At 52.8% G+C, this 20,129-nt stretch overlaps 3 protein-coding genes across 3 annotated transcripts; 1 reads left to right on the forward strand and 2 right to left on the reverse strand.

Moving 5' to 3' along the window:
- Positions 1-1,371: 1,371 nt before the first annotated feature.
- On the reverse strand, positions 1,372-2,304 carry LOC106887599 (proline-rich protein 2-like). The gene is made up of 2 exons (XM_014941225.1): positions 2,099-2,304; positions 1,372-1,969 (listed from the first exon to the last, which is right to left on the reverse strand). Exons 1-2 carry the CDS (start codon positions 2,302-2,304, stop codon positions 1,372-1,374), a joined length of 804 nt encoding a protein of 267 aa, XP_014796711.1.
- LOC106887600 (neuritin-like) lies at positions 2,303-7,152 on the forward strand. Its single transcript, XM_014941226.1, has 3 exons — positions 2,303-2,406; positions 2,854-3,012; positions 6,158-7,152. The coding sequence occupies exons 1-3, from the start codon at positions 2,303-2,305 to the stop codon at positions 6,381-6,383; spliced, it is 489 nt and encodes a 162-aa protein (XP_014796712.1). The 3' UTR covers positions 6,384-7,152.
- Positions 7,153-11,418: 4,266 nt separating this feature from the next.
- SYS1 (Sys1 golgi trafficking protein) lies at positions 11,419-13,937 on the reverse strand. Its single transcript, XM_014941215.1, has 3 exons — positions 13,754-13,937; positions 13,061-13,128; positions 11,419-12,467 (listed from the first exon to the last, which is right to left on the reverse strand). The coding sequence occupies exons 1-3, from the start codon at positions 13,913-13,915 to the stop codon at positions 12,227-12,229; spliced, it is 471 nt and encodes a 156-aa protein (XP_014796701.1). The 5' UTR covers positions 13,916-13,937; the 3' UTR covers positions 11,419-12,226.
- Positions 13,938-20,129: the final 6,192 nt, after the last annotated feature.

The raw sequence follows: 20,129 nt of genomic DNA on the forward strand, positions 1-20,129 counted from the left end.
AAGAGGCAGCCAACACCGTAGACCTCAAAGTGGTAGAAGACATGGAAGTTGATGAGAAGGAAGTGGTAGAGGAGATGGAGGTGGAGGAGGAGGGGGAAGAGGAGGAGGCCATGGATGTCGACCCGCCAGCACCACCTCAGGCACGTCTTCCCCATCCAGTACCTGCAGTGAGGGAGGGTCTCCTGCCACCGGGCTGGGGCTGGAGTGGCTGGGGTCCCGCTCCAGGGACACGGTCCCCCCACATGGCGGCACGAGCCCCCCTCCCCTTTGGGATGGGAAGGGTTTCTTGGGGCTGGGACAGCCCAGTGTCACCCGCAGCCCAGCCGGGGCTCAGCGCTGGCGGCAGAGTCCCGCTCTCCCCAGCGTGGCCCAGGGCTGTGCCCATCGAATGCCCCTCAGGGCCAAGCCCGACCCCAAGCAGCTGCTGCCGCTGAGCCGGCTCGGGAAGGCCCAGCTCTGCTCGGCGAGGCGCTGCTCCTCAGCCACACGGCCGTGACGCTTGCTTTGCTTCCAGGGCCAGCAGAGGAGCGGGGACCGGCGGCGAGAGAGAGGAGCGAGGAAGAGGAAGAGCTCGACATAGTTGGAGATGGTTGTTGTTGTGTTTGTGAAGAGTTATACGCGTTTTGTTCTTAGAGAATTACCTGTTTTTTAGTTCTTAGTGTTAAGTGTTTATTGTTCGTCAAGAGTTGGGTTGTGTTCTTAGAGAGTTACCTGTTTGTTAGTTCTTAGTGTTAAGTGTTTGTTGTTCATCAAGAGTTGGGTTGTGTTCTTAGTTACCTGTTAGTTCTTAGTGTTAAGTGTTTGTTGTTCGTCAAGAGTTGTGTTGTTTCCCTCATGTTTTGTTGTTAATAAAGAGTTGTGTGTTTGCTTGTTCCTAAAGAGTTGTCATCTGTTCATCCCCAAGCTCTGTCTGTGTTTCCTTGGGCACCCGCAGCGTTTGCAGAGCTGTGGTTGCCACTTGCTGGGGGTTGGCGGGGCTGGAGGGGGCTGGGGGTGCTGGCACGGCCGCCCCGCGGGCAGGGGGTCCCTGTGCACTGAGGGGGTCCCGCCGGTTCAGGTGAGGGCACTGGGCACCAGCGGGGTTCCTGGGCTGCTGGAGGGGGCTGTCCCCAACAGCCAAGGTGTCCCCAGCTAAGCCCGAGCTCTCCAATGACCGACCCCTTCCGTGATGCCATCAGAGCCGGCAGGAAACCTTCTGCTGCCCTGGCTGCTGGAGGGAAAGGAAAGGGCCTCACACGGCACCACCAGGATCAGGCCACCGAGATGCGTAACGCAAAATCTTTAAGATTTGGAACCTACACAGCCTCAGGTGTTTACTTCTCCTCCTGCCCTCCTTTCCTGTGTGCCATGCGAAGACAAACAAAGCCATCCTTACCCCGCCACCATTCCTGCTCCTGGCAGCAGCCCCATTCCCTGGTCCCCACTCGGGGCCACTGGTGGAGTGGGGCAGCACTGTCTTCTGGAGGGGAGGCTGCGGAGGATTTGGAGAGAGGGAGTTGTTGAAGGGGTGCCATGGGGCCCGTAGGCGCAGGGTCCCTGGTTTTTGGGTGCCAGGGAGCCGGGGGTGCTGGCAGAGTCCCGAGGGGATGTGACACTGTGCCTTCCGTGCAGGGGGGCAGGATGCGGGGCGCCGTGGGGCGGGGTAGGATGCGGGGCGCCGGGGCTGCGGGTACGGGGCTGCTGCCGGGCGCTCGTTAGCCGCGGCCCCGCCCCCTCTTTAATTAGCCGCGGCCACAGCCGCTCATTAGCGGCGGCCGGGGTCGGGTCCCCTCCCCGCGGAGGCGGCCCGTAGGCGCAGGGTCCCTGGTTTTTGGGTGCCAGGGAGCCGGGGGTGCTGGCAGAGTCCCGAGGGGATGTGACACTGTGCCTTCCGTGCAGGGGGGCAGGATGCGGGGCGCCGGGGGGCGGGGTAGGATGCGGGGCGCCGGGGCTGCGGGTACGGGGCTGCTGCCGCCTTCTGGAGGGGAGGCTGCGGGGGAATTGGGGAGAGGGAGTTGTTGAAGGGGTGCCATGGGGCCCGTAGGCTCAAGGTCCCTGGTTTTTGGGTGCCAGGGTGCCGGGGGTGCTGGCAGAGTCCCGAGGGGATGTGACACTGTGCCTTCCGTGCAGGGGGGCAGGATGCGGGGCGCCGTGGGGCGGGGTAGGATGCGGGGCGCCGGGGCTGCGGGTACGGGGCTGCTGCCGGGCGCTCGTTAGCCGCGGCCCCGCCCCCTCTTTAATTAGCCGCGGCCACAGCCGCTCATTAGCGGCGGCCGGGGTCGGGTCCCCTCCCCGCGGAGGCGGGTGGGGAGCGTTATCGGCCATGGGGGTGCGGGCACCGGTACCGGCAGCACCGGCGGGGCTGGAGCCCGGGCTGCGTGGGGATGGGGCGGTGTCGGGGCACGGCCGTGCTGCTCCTCGCCTTGGGTAAGGCTGCCCGGAGGGGGTCGGGGTCCTGGGTGCCCGGGGGGGGGATCTGGGGTGCTGGGCTGAGGATGCCCCGCTCCCTGGGGTGTGGAGGCGGGGGGCGATGCGGGGGGCGATGCGGGGTCCCTTCTCCCTCCTCCCTGGCTCGGTGCTGGGTGTCTCTCCCCGGTGGGTACCGGCTGCCAGGGCTGAGCTGGCCGTCCCCCCCACGGCGGTCCCTGCTCTCCGGGCCGGGGGTGCCGGTGCTGGGTGCTCCGGCGGCCCCCACCTCGGCTCCCTGCCCTGGGGGAGCAGGCAGGGCTGGGTAAGGGGACGGTGTGGGGCTGGTGTGTGTCCTGCTTGGAAGGGGGAGGTTGCCACTCATGGGTGGCACCAGCACTGTGTTGGCCCAGGGAGGGAGGTGGGCTCTGCCCCCCAAGGTCTGGGTTGCTGACGCTGACCCCCTCGGTGGCTGGCAGGACACCTGGCCGGGCTGCTGGCATCGGGCACCGCCTGTGCCAACGTCTACCAAGGCTTCTCGGACTGCGTCCTCAAGCTGGGGGAAAACATGGCCACGTACGAGGAGGAGGATGGCGTGGAGCTGCAAGGGTTGCACCGAGTCTGTGGGTGAGTACCACCCCACCCCAGGACCCCCTGCGTGTCCCATCCTGGGGGGACAGTCCCTGGAGGAGGGGCGGGTTGGGGGTTTATCCATGGTGCACGGCCAGCATGGCTTTTTTGGCATTGCCCCTGTGCTGAGTGCTGGTGCCTGAGCTCTTCTTCTCGGTGTGTGCAGATGTACGTGTGCTCCCCACCCTGCTCTGGTTTCAGGCAGACCCAGTGAGTTCCTTCCATCCATCAGCTGCAGGGCTTTAGCAGGAGTTGGCATCCCTGGTCCTTACCAATATCTCCAGCCCCAGTGACTTGTCCTGTGACCCCCTGCAGCTGGGAGGAGTGGGGCTGCTGAGATCTTCTGTCCCCCTTGGAAAGGACACCAGGGTTTCAGCCAGTGACTTGCAGGTGGCCGGGCTGTCCCATGGCACAGCACTGCACCCCCAAACCAGTCCTTCTCCTTCCATGAGGAGACCTTTCCAGCTGACCCCTTTTGTTCTTTTGGCTTAAATCGACCCCACCCCTGGAGTTGGTGAGTTTGTAGTGAGTGCCCCAAGATGATGGTGTTGGTAGGACGTTAACTTTAGCAGAACTGAAATAATAGGAAAAAGAGCTGGGTGATGAGGGTGGTGTTGGGAGGGTTTGGGGAAGGGTCTGCTTCAAAAGCAAAAGAGCAGAAGCAGGTTAAAGGGGGGGAAAGTAGAAGGGTGGTAATAAATGTTTGCAGGGATAAATGGGGGGGACCTCTTTGTCCCCAGCTGTGAGTTGTGGGGAGCGCAAAGGAGTTACAAGGGAACGCAGACAGCAATTAAGGGAAAACCCAGGTGCCTTGGGGTGGTGGAAAGCTGCCAGGGCAAGGTGGAGGGCTGAGTCCCTGTGGGTCAGGCTTTCCAAGCTGCTGAAAAAGCACCCCATGGGCTGGGAGGGGAAGGCATCACCCTTAGCAGTGGGGTGGAGGCTCTGGGACCCGCTTCTTGGTGCCAGCACCTCTGGCTGGCATCTGTCAGGGCTGCAGCTGGGGTGAGGGGGTCGGTGGTGGCAGGTCGGGCTCTCGGCAAGCTGGGACAAGGAGCCGGTGCTGCTGCAGAGGCAACAGAGGGTCCCCAGCCCTGCTGCCCACCTGCCCCAGCCAAAATATCTAACTTCGGTTGTTGCCAGAAGTGGAAAACACTTCAACAAAACTCATTTTCTCAAGGAGAATGGAAAATTAAACACTCTCAATTTTCTAAAACTTGCTTATTTTGTGCACGCGTTCCCCTACCAGCAAACGTGCCGGTGGGAGCTTGGCTGTGACTGCTCTTTATTCCCCCCTCTCCACGAGGCAGGCTAGCTCAGCTCAGGATGAAAATTCTCTCTGGGATGTGGCTGAAGGCTGGGTTGGAACAGGACCTGTTCTCAGTAGTAATATGTACTTGTTTGGTTTTTTTTTTTTAACATGTGGCTTCTTGGTGTTAGAAAACAACGGAGCACACAGCCCAGCACACGCTGTGGTTGACTGCCAGAGGAGTGATTCCTCTGCTGAAACTCACAAGAAATGTGTGAGATGAGGGTTTTTTACAGGCTCTGGGGCACGAACCATCACAGAACAGGTCCTAGGATCATCCTTACTGGAGCTCTGCGCCTTCAGGGCTGTGCCAGCTTCTCCTGCCAGTCCTGGGTGGGTTTGCTGTAGCTGGAGGAAGGTGGTGATGATGTTCCACCTTCCTGCCAGGAAGTTTCTCTGAATTATTTGCCTTTAACCCTCATCCTTCTCTGCTCATGTCAGCTTTTCTGGAGCTGTGGTCCCCTCTCTGGGAGTACGGGTGAGGGACAGGCATGGAGATGGGACCCAGCATGGGGCTGGTGGCATCTTGGCTCTGCATGCACTGTGCTGCCCCGGAGCAGACAGCAGCCTGCCTGGCTGAGCAGATGGAGGCTGTGAAGGGTGAAACAGTGGGACTTGCCATCCCAGATGAAAGCTGAACCAGGCAGGACCAGTCATCCTTCCCCCAGCCATCCCTTGCCCAAAGACACAGCCAGGTTTAACCCCCACCTGGCAGAGCTGCCTTCTGCTGATGCTCAGGAATGAGCGTGGGAGGTTACCTGAGTTGGCACCAGGTTTTCTCATTATCTGGAGACATTTATTCTGCCACGGTGACTCGGTTTAATGAACTTCCTCACAGCTGGCGTTCTGACGTAAGCCCTGGTAGGAAAACTCAGTAAGTGGAGTGCTCGGGTCCACCTGTCTGCCCAAAGTGTGCAGGTCAGTTGGACAAAACCAAGGTGCCCCTTTCCCACGTTGCAGGATCCCTGCTCAGCTGGCTGGGCTCTATCTCCTTCCCAAGGGGTGGCAAGTGTGCTGGTGTCCTGGTGGGATGGGGACAGATTCCTTTCCTCTGTGCTGGCCCCACCATGCTCCTCCTGGTACAGTCTTCTCCGGGGCTGCAGTTTTCAGCTCTGTTTCTTCTGGGATTTCTCCCTGCCTGGTTCTATCTCTGGATTGAGGCAGGGGGAAGGGGGGGGCAGTGGAAGTAAAAATCCACATTTCCATCCCCAGGGGAGGCAACTTCAGTGAGCAGCTCCTGATTTTTTTTTTTACTGCAGGACTGCAGGTTATCTTCACCTGTCTTGTTTTCCCCTGGTGCTCCTCCTCAAGAGCCTCTTTCCATTGAACGGCTTCTACTCCTGGAGGGTAATACCTGGCAGATAAATGGAGATGTGTCTAATGAGAACACAGTCAATAACTCCTCCTGCCCATACCTTAGTTATAAAGCTGCCACCGTCTGCGGGAGACGTTGTCCTTCTCTCTTTGTGCTTGCATTTCGCCCTTGACTCAGCTTGGAGAAAACTGTGAATGAAATATGCTGGGCCTTTGTTTGCACCCCTTTTTAGATACTCAAGGTGCTCAGTGGCAAAGGGAGATATTTGTTGATGGAAGATAATGGATTTTATTGACTTCCAGAGAAAGAGGGGGGGGAAAAAAAAAAGCATGAAATAATTTCAGTGTGTTTTGATGTTTGGAGTTCGTGCCGAGATGCTCTGGGAGATGATGGAGGGGAGGACAAAATACTGAGGTGGCTGCTGCTCAGAGGGCAGGCTTGGGGCAGAGAGGCTCTGCCCGGCCCCTTGGCATTGTGCTGCTGCGAAGGAGCTGATGGTGCGGTGTCTCCCCTGGCTGCAGGTACTGGGATGAGTTTCAGACGTGTGCCCTGGCGGCGCTCTGGGAGTGCCAGAAGGAAGCGGTGGCCGTCTGGGAGATGCTGAGAAGGGAGTCTCGAAAAATCAAGTTTCAAGGCAGCTTGTTCGACCTCTGCAGCCCCAGCACGGCCCGGAGCTTTGCCTGGACCCGCGTTCCCAACGTTTCCATCCTCAGCATCCCCCTCATCGTCACTTGGCTGAACTTGTAAACGGCAGCTCTGTAAGTATCGCAGCAAAGGTGGCGGCAGCGTGTGGCGTGTCATTTTTCCCAACCTTTGAAGAACGGGAACCCAACCTTGAGGAACCACCTTTGTGGTGCTCAGCGAACGCTTGGCTCCATCCTGCACCTGTGAGACATGGAAGAGCTCAGCAGCATCTCCCGTTTTTCACTGTTTCTCTATAATTTGGAGTAACATCTGTCCCCTTCTGCATCAAGGCACAGGCGCAGATCTGGCTGACTGCAGAATTTGGGAACTTGTAGATACAGGGCAGAGGATTTGGGGAAAAAAATGATAAATTGGTCATGAACACTGGATTCTCTTGTCCTCTTCTATGGCTACTGGAAGGAAACCTGTTTACTTTGCTGACTCTTTCCACCAGACCGACTCCCCCAGTTTCTGATTTGGGCCATGAAAACAAGATGAGCATTTTTACCACTGATTTGTGAGGTGCAGAGGATGATGTATGTCCTGTCAAAGGCAGAAAGGAGACCTCACTGCCCTGTACTGGCCTTTTTGCTTTGAGGACATGGTGAAACTTCTGCTGAAGAACAATCTCAGGTGCATGACCTATTCTCGCACACATCTGGATTCCTGTGTAAATCCCATGTAATGTGTAAATCCCTTTTCTAAGGAAATAGAGGACAAAAATGTTTGGGGAAGAGGGGAGTGTGAAACTAGCATGACAAAAAGGATTTAGAGCAACTCTTTTACTTTAAAGCTTTCTCCAAAGGTTCCTGTAAGCAGCTGTGTGGGTGGCAGTGTGTAATTCCAGAGTATTAAAGTTTGTTGTAGAGTCTACAGTGTTAAGTTTCTTTACCCTAAGTTTCCTGCAGCAGAGTCTCCGATGTAAAATCCCATTAAGTAATTTATTTGAATGCTACAGCAGCATGAACAGCTTGAGCTGGGGGCCTCTGTGGAGAACAACATAGAAATTTGGGCAATTAGAACCTGAGTTCCAACCCCTCATGTGACAGTTTGGGTTCTTCTCATTCCTCACTGGATCCTTTCTCCATGTCCAGGAGGGCCATTCCTTCTCTTTTGCTGGCGGCTGCAGCTACCTTATCTTCCAGCTTGAACCACCTCTGGGGCCTTATTTTACTTAATTGGGTAAAATTCAAAATATCTAGGTGGAAGTTCACAACTTGCAGCCTGAGGCTTCAGCAAGATGCTCATGTAAGCCTTTGACAGTGCAAGCACCGTCGTTCAATTACAGTTCACTCTCAGTGCTCAACAACAAGGCTAAAGTCTTATTTGTTAATATTCCTCAACCACAGCACGGTAGAAGTTACTTGTCCTGCCTCCTGCTCAACAGCAAGACTCTTCTTGCCTCCTTTGTGGCTCTGAGCCTTGTTTGTTTTGCGGCTTCAGTCCAAGCATGATGGTATTTGCTTACAAGTGATTTCTGGGTCTGTTAGAAACTAGGCAGTATTTGGGGGCAGTATGATGCAATTCTGTGTTTTAAGGATGCTAAGGAAGCTCTGTGCCCTGCCTGGCTGCACAGTGACCCAGCGTGGGTCTGTAAGCTGTTCCTGTGAGGGTCTCTGGGCAGTTCCTCACTAAGAGGAACCATACTGAGTCCTGATGGGACTTTCTGCTGCTTATGATGTGTTTCCCCATGTGGTGCTGCCACTCCGGAATGGGGAGGGAGATGGTCTTCATCATGCTCTAAACTAGGGCTTGACAGCTGGATGTGGTGGTAAAATCCATGTTCTTCTACTGGGGCTCAGCGGTCTTTCATCAGATCTTAAAATTCCACGTTCAACTAATGAGGTGTTTCAGGCTGACTTTCCTAGATCTGTCACACGTCCCTTTGGCTGCTTCCACAGACTGTTGGTCCCTGACAAAGGGCACTTGCTGTGTCCTCAGTAGGGGCAAGAAGCCACTACCAGCAAAGGGTGTCTCTGTGCCCAGCTGGGGAAGCTCATGGTTCTGAGAAATATTGAGCGAGGCCCTGGCACTGATGGTCTGAGTGCTGCCTGTTGTGGGGACGGGCACAGCAATAGATACCACCAGTTGTAAATGGATCCAGGAGGTTCTGAAATGCTGTCCCCATACCTGAAAATGTGCTTTACAATGTGGGCAGGGAATCCGGGTTCCTGAGAGCCCCAGAGATCCCACTGGATGCGTTACAGGCACATGGACAAGCCTCTCCTACAGCAAAGGAGCTTTTTACCAACAGTGGTGTTGGGCTTTTTAATGGTGGGTCATGCTGCTCTGCTTTGGCATTCACGTGTTCTTCTTCTTACCTTCCTTCTCACTTAACACTCTGCTCCTGCAGCAGCAGGAGGGAATGAATAAATCGAGGCAAATTCCAAGAAATAAGTCGGGGAGGAGCAGCTGGTGTTCAGGCAGCACTTCAGCGTGAGGCACCCGGGCTTTTTACAGATAAGAGTTGTTACTTATGGACTTGGCACCTCAGACACAAAGCCTGAAGATAAGTAGTGGAGGAAGGGTAAAGCAGAGCACTGCAGCACCCGGAGCAAACCACTCGGCTGCTTCAGTTTTCCTTCTTATTCCACTCCCACAGCAGCGTGTGCTGTTTGATCCTGTTCCCCCCTCTCCCTGGTATCTCTTCTCCTGCCTCTGGTCTGTAGCTGGGAAAGCTGAAGCTGGTGGGTATCGTGTACAACTAAGGCTGAAGTCTTCTGGCTCCAAATCCTGTACCTGCTCTGCATTTAGGTGTTTAATGCCTTCAGGAAAACAAATAAGCACAGCCCTCCCCTCCCCCCCAATCCCACACCTTCTCTTTGGATCGGGCATCTTCCTCTCGGTTAAAATCTTCTACTTTTAAACAGCTTTGGGGAAAGGGAATGTCCAAGTTTCAGCAGAAATCTTCAAGTTTTCTTTTTGCAAAACCACGGATGCAAAAGGCTCGCCGACGTTACCGCCATCTCTGAGAAGAGCAGGTGTTGGGGCATATCTTCCCTGGAAGCAAAACCTTCAACTCCATCGCACACGAAACCCAAAGATTCATTAAGAAACAAAGACCATCTGCCACCATTCTGGTACGGAGCAGCAGATTTTATTTTTAAAGCCAAAGGTGCTCCTAAATCTGACTGAAAGCATGTGAGTGAAAATTAGGTCTCACAGTAGGAGAGTGATGAGTTTCAGAGGTTCCCTCCTCAATCAATATTTCATTTTTAGCAGAACTTCCCCTATGACTAGGACAATTACAGTAGAGTTCCTTTAAAAAAAGAAAAAAGTAATATATATAGATTCAGCCTTCAAAGGCAAAGTCAGCAAGACTTTCAGAAAGAATTTCTAATCCTACAGCACGCTTCATGCTGATGAAATGCAGCTCGTTGGAACTCCCACAGACTCAGTGTTAAATCCACATTTGTCAAGGATTCTTCCTGTGGCCTTGCTCTGAGTGTCTCTGGATACAGAACTGCACGGGCTTCACACACACACACACACACACACCCCCAAGGGAGGCCGCTGAAGCAGTTGCAGCATCTCATGTATGCAGGGGAAAAAAAAAAGGAGGTAAGTGTTCCTCAGTCTGAAGTTTTCATCTCTGTTCTTACAGGGGAACAAAGATAGCTCCTCTTTTAATGTGGCCTCACAGCAAGTCTGGGTTCAGCTGCCCATTCTCCTTTAAGAAATGGGATGAATGCAGCTTCCCCTCTGCTCTCTCATCTCTGCTGTAATTAGTCTTCTAGCTCACATCTGCCTTGAGACCACCCCTGAAGAACACAGGAGCTCACACTGCGCTTTGGTGTGATGTTAAGCCTTGAATTAAATGAACCTGCAAACCTTCCCCGTGCAGGACTGGGATGTTCTTTCTCGATAACAGCAACAAAAAGCAGAAGAGGACAAAATGACCCTGAAAGTCTTAAAATACGACTGACATCAAGCCAGTGTTTGTCTGCCCGAAGGCAGAGGGTGCCTTCTGCTGTGAGCCCTCATCCCAATCGCAGGCAGGCTCATGGCTGTTTTCTGAAGGAGACACTGGCACCTACTGGAAGACCAGTTTATATCCAGGCTGAGGGTGACTGGAAGAAAGGCAAGTATCCTTATTTCTGAGAAACAAGCGGGTTCTGAGAAGGAATGAACTGTCTTGCTGACTGCACAGCAGAGTTGCAAGGGAAGCCCTAGGAAGTGACCTCTGGGTGGCCCTTCAGCAAGCGCTGGCTCCTGCCCAGAAAACAAACTTGTGCAAACTCTTCCCTCTGAATGACCGCTGCTGTTCCAGGCTCTGCTTACAGGGGTTTTCGGTCAGGAAGAGGTCCTGGCAAAATCTCAGCATATAAAAAGTTCTGGCTAAACAAATGTGACCGGCAATGCTCCTCTGTGGCAGATCTGCCAAATATTTGAAACATCAGGATGATTCTATGTTACTCTGCTCCACTTAACATCTCAGTATGAGAGCAGGAGTCGAAATACAACTCCCCCTGTAACAGGAGTCAAAAGAGCAGCTTCAAAGGGTTTATCGCCTTCTGCACCTCAAATCATCCCACCACTTCTCAACAAACTGAATTAGCAAATAATTTATGCACATTAACAAGTATTAACATACAAAGGAAAGTTAGTGCAGCAAGATGCTGCACAAGCTAAAAATCTGTCTTTAGAACTGGCTTTGCCTTCGTTTGGGACTGCACAAACTGGCCAGCCCTCAGCAGAAACCAGGCAGGAGGCAGGTCTGGTCGCTTGGGCTGGGGGAGCTGGAGGAACCATCCAGCTTTGGCCCCTTAGCAGTCAGGTGGTGTCCCTGCCCACCCACAGGTGATGTGCATCTGAAGTGCCTCTAAATAAAGGCACATCTTGTTAATTTGAGAAACAAGCAGCCATGTCTCACTTAACTGACCGTTGCCTCTACCAGAGCAGGTCTGTTGCCAGGTTTCTGAGGGCTGACAGCAGAGCCAGGCAGGCAGCAGCAGCAGCGTGGCTCCAGGGCACCTTTGCAGGCTTCCCCAGACCAATTCATCCTTGGGCTGAACATGTGGAGACCCTGTGATGGTTGGCACCTCCAGAAGGGAGCATTACACTGGCTGACTTCCCAAGACAGCACTGATGCCTTCACTTCAGAGCAGAGGTATGAAATATTCATTGTAGGAAATTTTTTGTGCCCTAGACAGCGGGCATCTTGCAGCCACGTGTTCTTCTCTGGCCGAATCCTTCTGTTGCCATGATACAGACACTCATGGTACTTCTTGGAGTGCCTGGCTTCCCAGGAGAACCGTAACACGCTCACAGCAACATAATATTTTTATTATTACAAAAGATTTCGTCAGCAAACTGCTGTCTGACATATCTATGTATTAAACATGGAAACAGCAAACAAACCCATCTAACGTTATAGGTTATTTAGTGTCTCAGCTGGTGATTCAGGTAAGTACAACTATTTTCCTTCTCCCCATCCATTCACTTCCTTGACTTTTCTTCCAACCAAAGCCCAAACAAGTTACAGATCAGAAGCAGCAGCTCCCAGTCCTGCTGCCTGCTGTGCCAGCTCCTGCAAGAAGAGCTGACCATTGCATTACCCATCCAGGGCACCCACACGAGTGTTAAAGTCCAGATGCTCCTCACGCATCACGTGTTGCTACCTTGCTTTTAACAGTCTCATGAGTGAAGAGATTAAGAGCACGCTCGCCATACAGTCATATTAAATGCTTTGTGTTAACAAAATAAACATCTGCTCCTCCCCTGTTGCTGGCTGATGCCAGAGAAGATGCCCACACTCATGCAGTCACCAAGGTCCAAAAAAAAAAAAATAATAAAAGAAAGTCTAACCAGACCTGCTGTGCTTCTTCAGTGGCGATTCTCAGGCATTTAGATGCACTTGTGCTGGAAACAATGACATAATGCAGCATGTTGTTGCCAGAGCGAGTCTATACGTTGGATTTGGGGGCAGAATTGAGGGGGATTTCTCTGAGTTCTATCCTCATGCAGAGGTACTCCCCGATGGCAGCCATCAGCGCCGTGCACACGATGTGCACCAGCCACCACGTCAGGGTGGAGGGAAAGTGGGAGTTGTAAATCCAGCAGCCCAGAAGGTGGAAGAAGTGAACTGTGACTGTGAAATCCAGGCACTGCTTTCCCCGGCGGATGAAGTACAGCAAGCCCAGAGCACTGCAAAAAAGAGATGGAGATCAGTAAACAAACTGCACTGTGTCTGTGGAAAAGGGGATATAGCAAGAGCTATCAGGAGCTGCCGTGCTAATTATTTAACTGCTTTAGAACTTCTTAAATGTTTTAAGGATAGGTTGTTTCTGACTTTGCTCCCAAACGCTGCAGCAAGACTGGAATGCTTACAGCTTTTTAATCATCTCACAGCAGGAAAATGAGCTTTTAGTTTAAAAATTCCTGCCTGGCTCTCTGCACAATCTCCCCCAGTAATCTTTGCCCAGGGGTGGGGGCAGAAATCATTCTTGTTCATAGATCTGTGTTTGCTGATATCCATTAATCCCAACTTTCAGTAAAATTGCTCACAGAAGCAAATCTCATTCCCAACTGGGAAACTGAGGCAGAGAAGTGCAATGACTTATGCAGGCTCTAGAAAATCAGGAGTCAGCAGTTCCCCACTGCCCTCAGCAGACACGCTCAACCAGGCACAGGGCTGTCGGGACATGTTTTGAGAGAAGCAGTATGTCACGATGAATTCTCTTACAGCTTGATATTAAGAAAGAACAAGACACAGGTACTCCAGCTACTTGCCAACTTACCAGGTGAGTGCATTGAGGACGAAAGCCATCATGGAGAGCCTCCCCGGCGGGGTTGAGAAGCCTAAAATCTACATGGGACTATTAGTAGGAAACCACGGCACAAATCACAGCCCACAGCACGTAATCTCCTCCCGTGGCCTAGCCACATCGGCACGGCCCTTTGCTGATTATGATCTGTAAGTGGAGCCTGAGCAGTTATGGCAGTCCTTCTAAGAGATCTGTCTCTCTGCCTGGGGGTACCTATAGAAAAGGGACAGGTCTGTTTCTATACTGAGGGGTGCCATCTAAACAGGGGGGGGTCTCCACACCGGGGTTACCTATATGGGAGGGTGTGTGTTTGTCTTTATACTGGGGGTACCCATACAGGGTGTCTGTCTCTATACTGGGGAGTGGTACCAATACAGCTGGCTCTATAGCGGGGCTACCGCCTATTCGAAGGGAGGGGTGGGCCTCCACACTGGGGGCACCGACACACACAGGGGGTCTGTCCGTATATGGGGGCGCAGCTGCAGGGGGCTGGGTGGGGGAGCTCTGCCTCCATACCCGGGTGTTACCTACGGCGGAGGGCTTCCTCTAATACCGGGGAATGCCCACCCGGGGAGCGGGGCCTGTCTCCTCTAGGGGAGCCCCCTCACAAGGCCTTCCCCCCTCTCCGCCGCCCCAGGGGCCTGCGCCCAGGGCCCGCCCCCTCACCTCGTCGCTGAAGACCTGGTGGAGGGAGGGCCCGGTGCTGCCCAGGGTGCCGAGGAGAGCGAGCCAGAGCCCCAGCGAGCTGTAGTAGCCGGCCTGCAGCAGCACCATCTGCGACACGATCAGCGCCGGGTCCCACACGTAGCTGCGGAACTGCGCCGCCATCGCCCGCCCCGCCACAGACGCGCCGGAAATGGCACCCGCCTTCCTCACACACCCCCCCACCCTTCTCTCCCCTGGGTCCTCCGGCGCTGCAGCGCCCCCTAGCGCGGCGGAGGCCTCGGGGCTGACACCCCTCGACCCTGACCCTTGCCCTCCGGTCACAACATGGCGGCCGACGGTCGCCAAGGCTGGGGAGGGGGTGGGTGTCGATGCCGTCAGCGTCCGCTGACAGCCAGGTAAGCGCCGAGCCGCCGGTTGGTCCCCGGGAAGCTGAGCAGGCCGGTCGGCGCGGCCTGGCCTCGCCTGGCAGGTCTCGCCGTGAGGGCTGAGGCCTTGGGTCACGGCTGAGGCATCGCCCTGGAGAACAGGCCGGGTGGCTGCCTGGAGTGGGGGAGGCCCTCCCCTCTCCGGAGGCTGCAGCACGTATTTGATTTCTTATACGAGGGAATTTTGTTGGTGAGGGGGGTCTCGGCTGTGTGCTTTCCCCCTTGCAATCTGCACCCGGCTCAGGCGCATCATGCTGTCATCATTTGGGCTTTCCCCGTCTCCTACACGGTGCTGGTCTGGGTTTGTTTCATTGGATTCAATCATTTGGCTGAGCTGCCCATGCTAAAAAGGCTGCTACAAAGGGCTACAAAGATGATGAGGGGCCTGGAGCATCTCCCTTACGAGGAGAGGCTGAGGGACTTGGGTCTTTTTACTCTAGAGAAGAGAAGGCTGAGGGGAGAGCTGATCAATGCTTATAAATACTTAAAGGGTGGGTGTCAGGAGGATGGGGCTGGTCTTTTTTCAGTGGTGCCCAAGGACAGGACAAGAGGAAATGGGCACAAACTTGAATATAAGAAGTTCGACCTAAACACGAGGAGGAACTTCTTTCCTTTGAGGGTGGCAAAGCCCTGGAAGAGGCTGCCCAGGGAGGTGGTGGAGTCTCCTTCTCTGAAGACATTCAAAACCCGCCTGGACAAGTTCCTGTGCAACCTGCTCTAGGTGACCTGCTTTGGCAGGTGGGTTGGACTAGATGATCTCCAGAGGTCCCTTCCAATTCCATGTGATTCTGTGAAAAGAGACACAGATACTGAACGTAGAAGAAATTATGGTCCTGGGCTACTCCTGTTCATCTCTGTGCCAATTCCTGCAGGTACCAGGACTGGCAGTAGCTTCTGCCCAGCTGCACACGTTTTAGCTTTAGGCCACAGGGCACCAAGATGTTGCCATGAGTTCTGGTGTGCCCTGGCAGCGCCATTCCTTTATGGGCTGGTCGTGTGTAGGGCTTGAGTTCTTTTGGAAGGTTTCTTTTTTCACTGAAAGGGTCATCAGACATTGGAATGGGCTGCCCAGGGGGGTGGTTGAGGCACCATCCCTGGAGGTGTTCAAAAGACAGGTTGATGTAGTGCTGGGAGGTATAGTTTAGGGATGGTGATGCTTCTTGTTTGCTGTGCTGGTGTCTATTTTTGTCAGTTAGGTTGACGGTTGGACAAGATGATCTTTAAGGTCCCTTCCAACCTAGAAGATTCTGTGATTCTGGTACGTGGTGGTTTCTTCTTTTCATGCCTCAGGAAATGGTGAGGTGCCAGAGCCCCTTGTGCTTAGCCGTATCCTCTCTGTCATCTGCTCTTGGCTGCTGGAGCTCATTTAGTGGCCCCAGTAAGCTGGCCTGCTTGCTTAGCTTTGGATGCGGGAGTTGCCACTAACTGAATACTAAAATCCCTGAGGCTGTGTGGGTCAACGGAGCATTTGAGCATTTTGGAGATAAGTTCTTCACTAGAAAAAGGAGAGAAGACACCCCCGGGCTCTGCTGGTGGGGAGCTGTCACAGTGCTCTTGTTATCTGGAAAAGAGAGGAGGAGGACAAAAGGGGAACCCAGCTTTTATGGGAGGTGGTATTGTCACATCAGTCGTGGGTGTGGAATGTTTCTGGCTGTTGGAGCTCAGATTATGATCTCTGACATTCTCTCGTGACGTTTTTTTCCATGTCCCCATATGGGAAGTTCCTTAGGCAGCTTTGCTGCGTGTTTTCCTTCCTCATTCTGTGGAAGTCACAGTGCTGAGACAGGTTTGACACATTTTTCTCCCTGTTCCCAGACCTGCTGCTCCTGGAAATGATTGTGCAAGGAAGGGGCGGTGCACGGTGGATGTGGCCACTGCTGCTGAGTTCTGACTTGGGCCTTTGGAGAATTTATCTCTGCAGGAGCTTACCAGCCTTAGTCAGGGCAGAAATGAACATGGGAAAATCCCAGCACTATCACAGCTGTCTGCTGCCAGCACGTTGCTGAGCATAAATTGCAAGACTCAACACTTCCTCTGTTAACTCACGATAGAAATTGGTTTCCTTTCCTGAAATCTGCGATGCTTGGCTCTCCAAGACGTGCAAGACACTACTTAGATATTTTCACTTTTCTGCTCCCTTTTCAAGCTTTATAGGAGTGACTTTCCTTTGCCAGCAAAAATTTGGTTGTTTAGTCATAGCTGACTAAAACTCCAAACTGGCATAAGGTAGGACTGCTGATATAATTGCTGGGTGTCTTTCCACAGCCAGTCATCAGCAACAGTATTTCTGATTTATCCAATAGTCCCCTGAGATCACCAGTTACGAGCTGGTGTTTTGGGAGGTGCTGACTTGAATTCCTCCCAGATTAAGACTCCTTGCTGCTTCGTTGCTGCCCCGTAAAAAAACCAAGGTGGCACGGGCACAGCAGCAGTCGCAGCAGAGGTGTGAGCTGAGGCTCCCTCCTGCCTTGGGCGGGCAGTGCCCCAGCACGAACACAGTGAAGTGCTGTGGCATGAAGACATTTGTGCTGCGAGTCAGCTGTGGCTTGGTTTGTGAACTCATTTTCTGGCTGACTTTTCGATGGTGTGGTGTGTGGTGATGTCTGTTCGTCTGCCCTCCTGAATTCTGCCCTCCCTCCTCTCTAAGCTGCTCTGGCTAAGGAGACCATGGCCTTCTTCTGGAAGAGAGGGTGCTCTCCCCACAGGGAGCCTCGCCCCACACCCCTGCTCTGCAGGAAAGGTTTAAAGTGGACCTGGGCAGCAGATGTTTTTGGGGAAATAAGTGGCATTTTCAATTTTCCTTTCCTTTCTCTTTAGTTCAAATGAAAGTCAAAGGTGGCCATGGAGGAAAGATGTGTAAAGGGGAAAAAGGACGTTGAAACTCCAAGATTATGCTTTCTAGGGTGCCATAGTAGGTGCTGCTTCTCTGGCTTCTAGTTAGAATGTCCTTTTTTAACCAGCTGACTGTTCTGTGCATGACACCTGCATGTCACAAAAAGCGGCAGGTGGAAGAAGTGGCAATATGCCCAGGATGTAGCAGGTGCCCTGAGAATGTACCCAGATCACATGCAGCTATCGTGGTCACTTCTTTATCTGGAGTGTGGAATAAGAATGCCCTATTTAGCCAGGGATTTTTTCCATAAGAAATAGCTGTATAGGGTGGTATTGTTTTTCCTTCTCAGGAATCATTGCCTAAAACGAGAAGCTGTTTGTTTAGATGATCCATATTTTACCTGCTGCAGTACAAAGGGCAGTGCTGGCTGAACTGACCTTTGCTGGCATTCTTTTCTCTTTTGCAGGCAGGTAGGATTTGTGCTAAGGTGACCTTTGCTAAAGGGACAGTAAGGCTAAGATTATACATTTCCAGAATAACTCGGCATTAAGTAGCTCAAAATAAGGGGTGAGAGTTTTCAGCCACTCCTCTTCCTCTACCCACACAGTGTGCTGGTGTGTTTTTCCAAAGAACTCAGCAAACTGAACAGACTTTGGGAGTAGAGATTTTTTAAAACTCCTTAAGGTTTCTTTGTGCTTGAGAATCTTGCCCTAAGCTCGTTCTAAAATCTGCCTGTAGGAACTGTGCTGAGCTTGGCTGGAGAAACTCTTTTCCTGGCCAGGGCAGTAGCGTTTATGATCTAGAATTGTCTAAAGGGCTCTGCGTGTGGCCTTCTCAGGATTACCTAGACATTTCTTCTGGTGTCACGTAGAAATGTGATTCCCCTCACCCTCCAAATGCATTGTATTTGGACACTCCATTCCATTTCCAGCGTGTTTGTGTTGTGTGTTGGGAACTGGCAGTTATTTATTTTTATTTTCAACACAGGAGTTGGGTAACTGCTCACTGTTGAATGCTGGGTTAGGAACAATGGTGGCCAGCCTATGTTATTTCTCTGCCAACTGCAATTTTTAAATGGAGAAGGGAACTGACACACCTCAAATGTGAGAATTCATCACCCAGAACAAATGTGTGGCTCAACATGTGTTTTATTTTTCTCTCACGTGTAGTGAGGTTTCAGAAAAGTATTTTTCAGTTGTGCATTTTTTCTCTCTGTTCTGTTGCTCTCACTGAGTGTCACCCACTGTTTTTCTGCATTATTCTAGAGAGAGGAGAGTGTCAACATTTTGAGGGGGGGACGCTTGAAGGGCAAAATGAGGCAGGCTATTTTATGGCATGGGTTTACAGGACTATATTATGACTTTTGTGGCTGCTGTGGCTGTGGCTCTTGTATGAATTCTCTTGAGATACAGTTGCAGAAGAGGGGCTGTGTGTGAGGGAGGTGGACCTACGCGATGCACTTTGAAAATGTCGTCGGTAAAGTTACGTAAATTTCTTCTCAAGATCGAAAAAGACACTAGGGTGGAGTTTCATTTTCTCTTCTGCTTCCAGAAACCCAAGATTTCTGGCAGTTTTCTTGAAGGATTGTGCTGATACGACTTTGATGGCCAATGTGTGGTCACTGAGCCAGGTAGTCAAACTGGCTCCTCTCCCTTCTGTGAAAGCAGAACTTCCCTAGAAGGGGAAATGGGGTCCTGTGCTGTGCAGGGGGAGGGTTTGGTGGGGGGGATGTGCTGAGGGGATACGAGAACCGGGAGTGCTAAGGTGTATTGTGCTTGTCTGAAGAGGAAGTTAACAGGCGAGTGAGCAGTGTTTGTAGCCACAATACAGAAAGCTGGTTTTGAAAGCGTCTTTGTGGTGGCTGCTGTACCTGGAAGGAGGTGTGTAGTGGTCATGGCCACACACACACAAATACAGGTGCCATTTAGAGGGTTAGGGAGGAATGGAGAGCTTCTGGCCACCTTGTGGTGCTGGGGCTGTCTCCTGCCCGGCAGGTATTGTCGTGTTATGGACCACTCTTTGCACATTTGACCCAGCCCATGTGTTCTTGTTCCTCTCCATGTTCTGCACCCACCTCTGCTGGGTGTCTGGAGCTGGAGGGTTGCTGGAGCTGGGCTCCCCAGCTGCACCAGGAGTTATATCCCTCAGCAGCTCCTCTGATGAAGCGAGGGTAATAAGGAAGGTTGGTAACCCAGCCCACAGCACAGATCCCTCCCTCGTGTCCATGGTGGCCTTGGATGCTGCAGGGAACCAGAGGGTTAGCAGTATGTCTCTGCCCTGAGCACAGAGGGTTATGTGCTACAGGAAGCTCCACCACAGCCTCCTAACAAACATCAAGGAGACCTCTTGACCTCAGCTTCCATCCTCTGTACCCGTTTCTTCCCAAAGGAACAGGCAGTTGGGAAGGCTGCTTCACCTTGGAGATCTTACTGGTTTGAGGCTCAGCATGCTAAGGTGGGACAGGGGGAAAGCTGCACGTTCTCTGGGGATAGCTCTGTAGTGGTGGGGGTGGGCTGAGAACCAGGTCTAGCAGAGTTTCCATCCATACCTGGCAGATGGGATCGGGGCACACACACTTTCTAGTCTGTGCATTGCTTCCCTGGTAAGGAAATACTTTATTCCCTACAAACTAGAGGCCAAGTGCCAACTGATGTGACAGCAGTATGGACGAGGGACCGATGCAGAAGGCATACCAGTATGGTAGCTCAGGTGCACATTGGGTTGTTAAGGAGCTGAAACAGATGCTTTCAAGCAAATTCTTATGATCAGTCAAAGTCTATTAACGAGAGAAGAAAAACTGAAATAGTTAAACTCTGCTGTTGGGGTTTTCCCCTTCTTGATGTGTGTGGGTTTTTTGCACTTGTCCCTTACAGAGAAAACAGACGGAGCAGTTTCATTTTCCATCTCCCAGAAGAGCAGTGTGATGTAACGCCCCGACTGATAACCACAGCCGTGACACGCTGCCAGTCGCTCTTCTCGCTTTGCTGTAAATGTGAGACTGTCACTTGGGGAATGCTGTGAAAGCAGAAACTCCTTCCTCCCCCTTCGCCCCCCCCTTCCCTCTTCCCCCTCCTTCTTACCCCCTTCCCCCTCTACTCTTTCTTTCCTCCCCCCTGCC

Source organism: Calidris pugnax, unplaced genomic scaffold (genome assembly GCF_001431845.1).
Source record: "Calidris pugnax isolate Ruff unplaced genomic scaffold, ASM143184v1 scaffold55, whole genome shotgun sequence".
In the NCBI taxonomy this organism is placed as follows: Eukaryota; Metazoa; Chordata; class Aves; order Charadriiformes; family Scolopacidae; genus Calidris; species Calidris pugnax.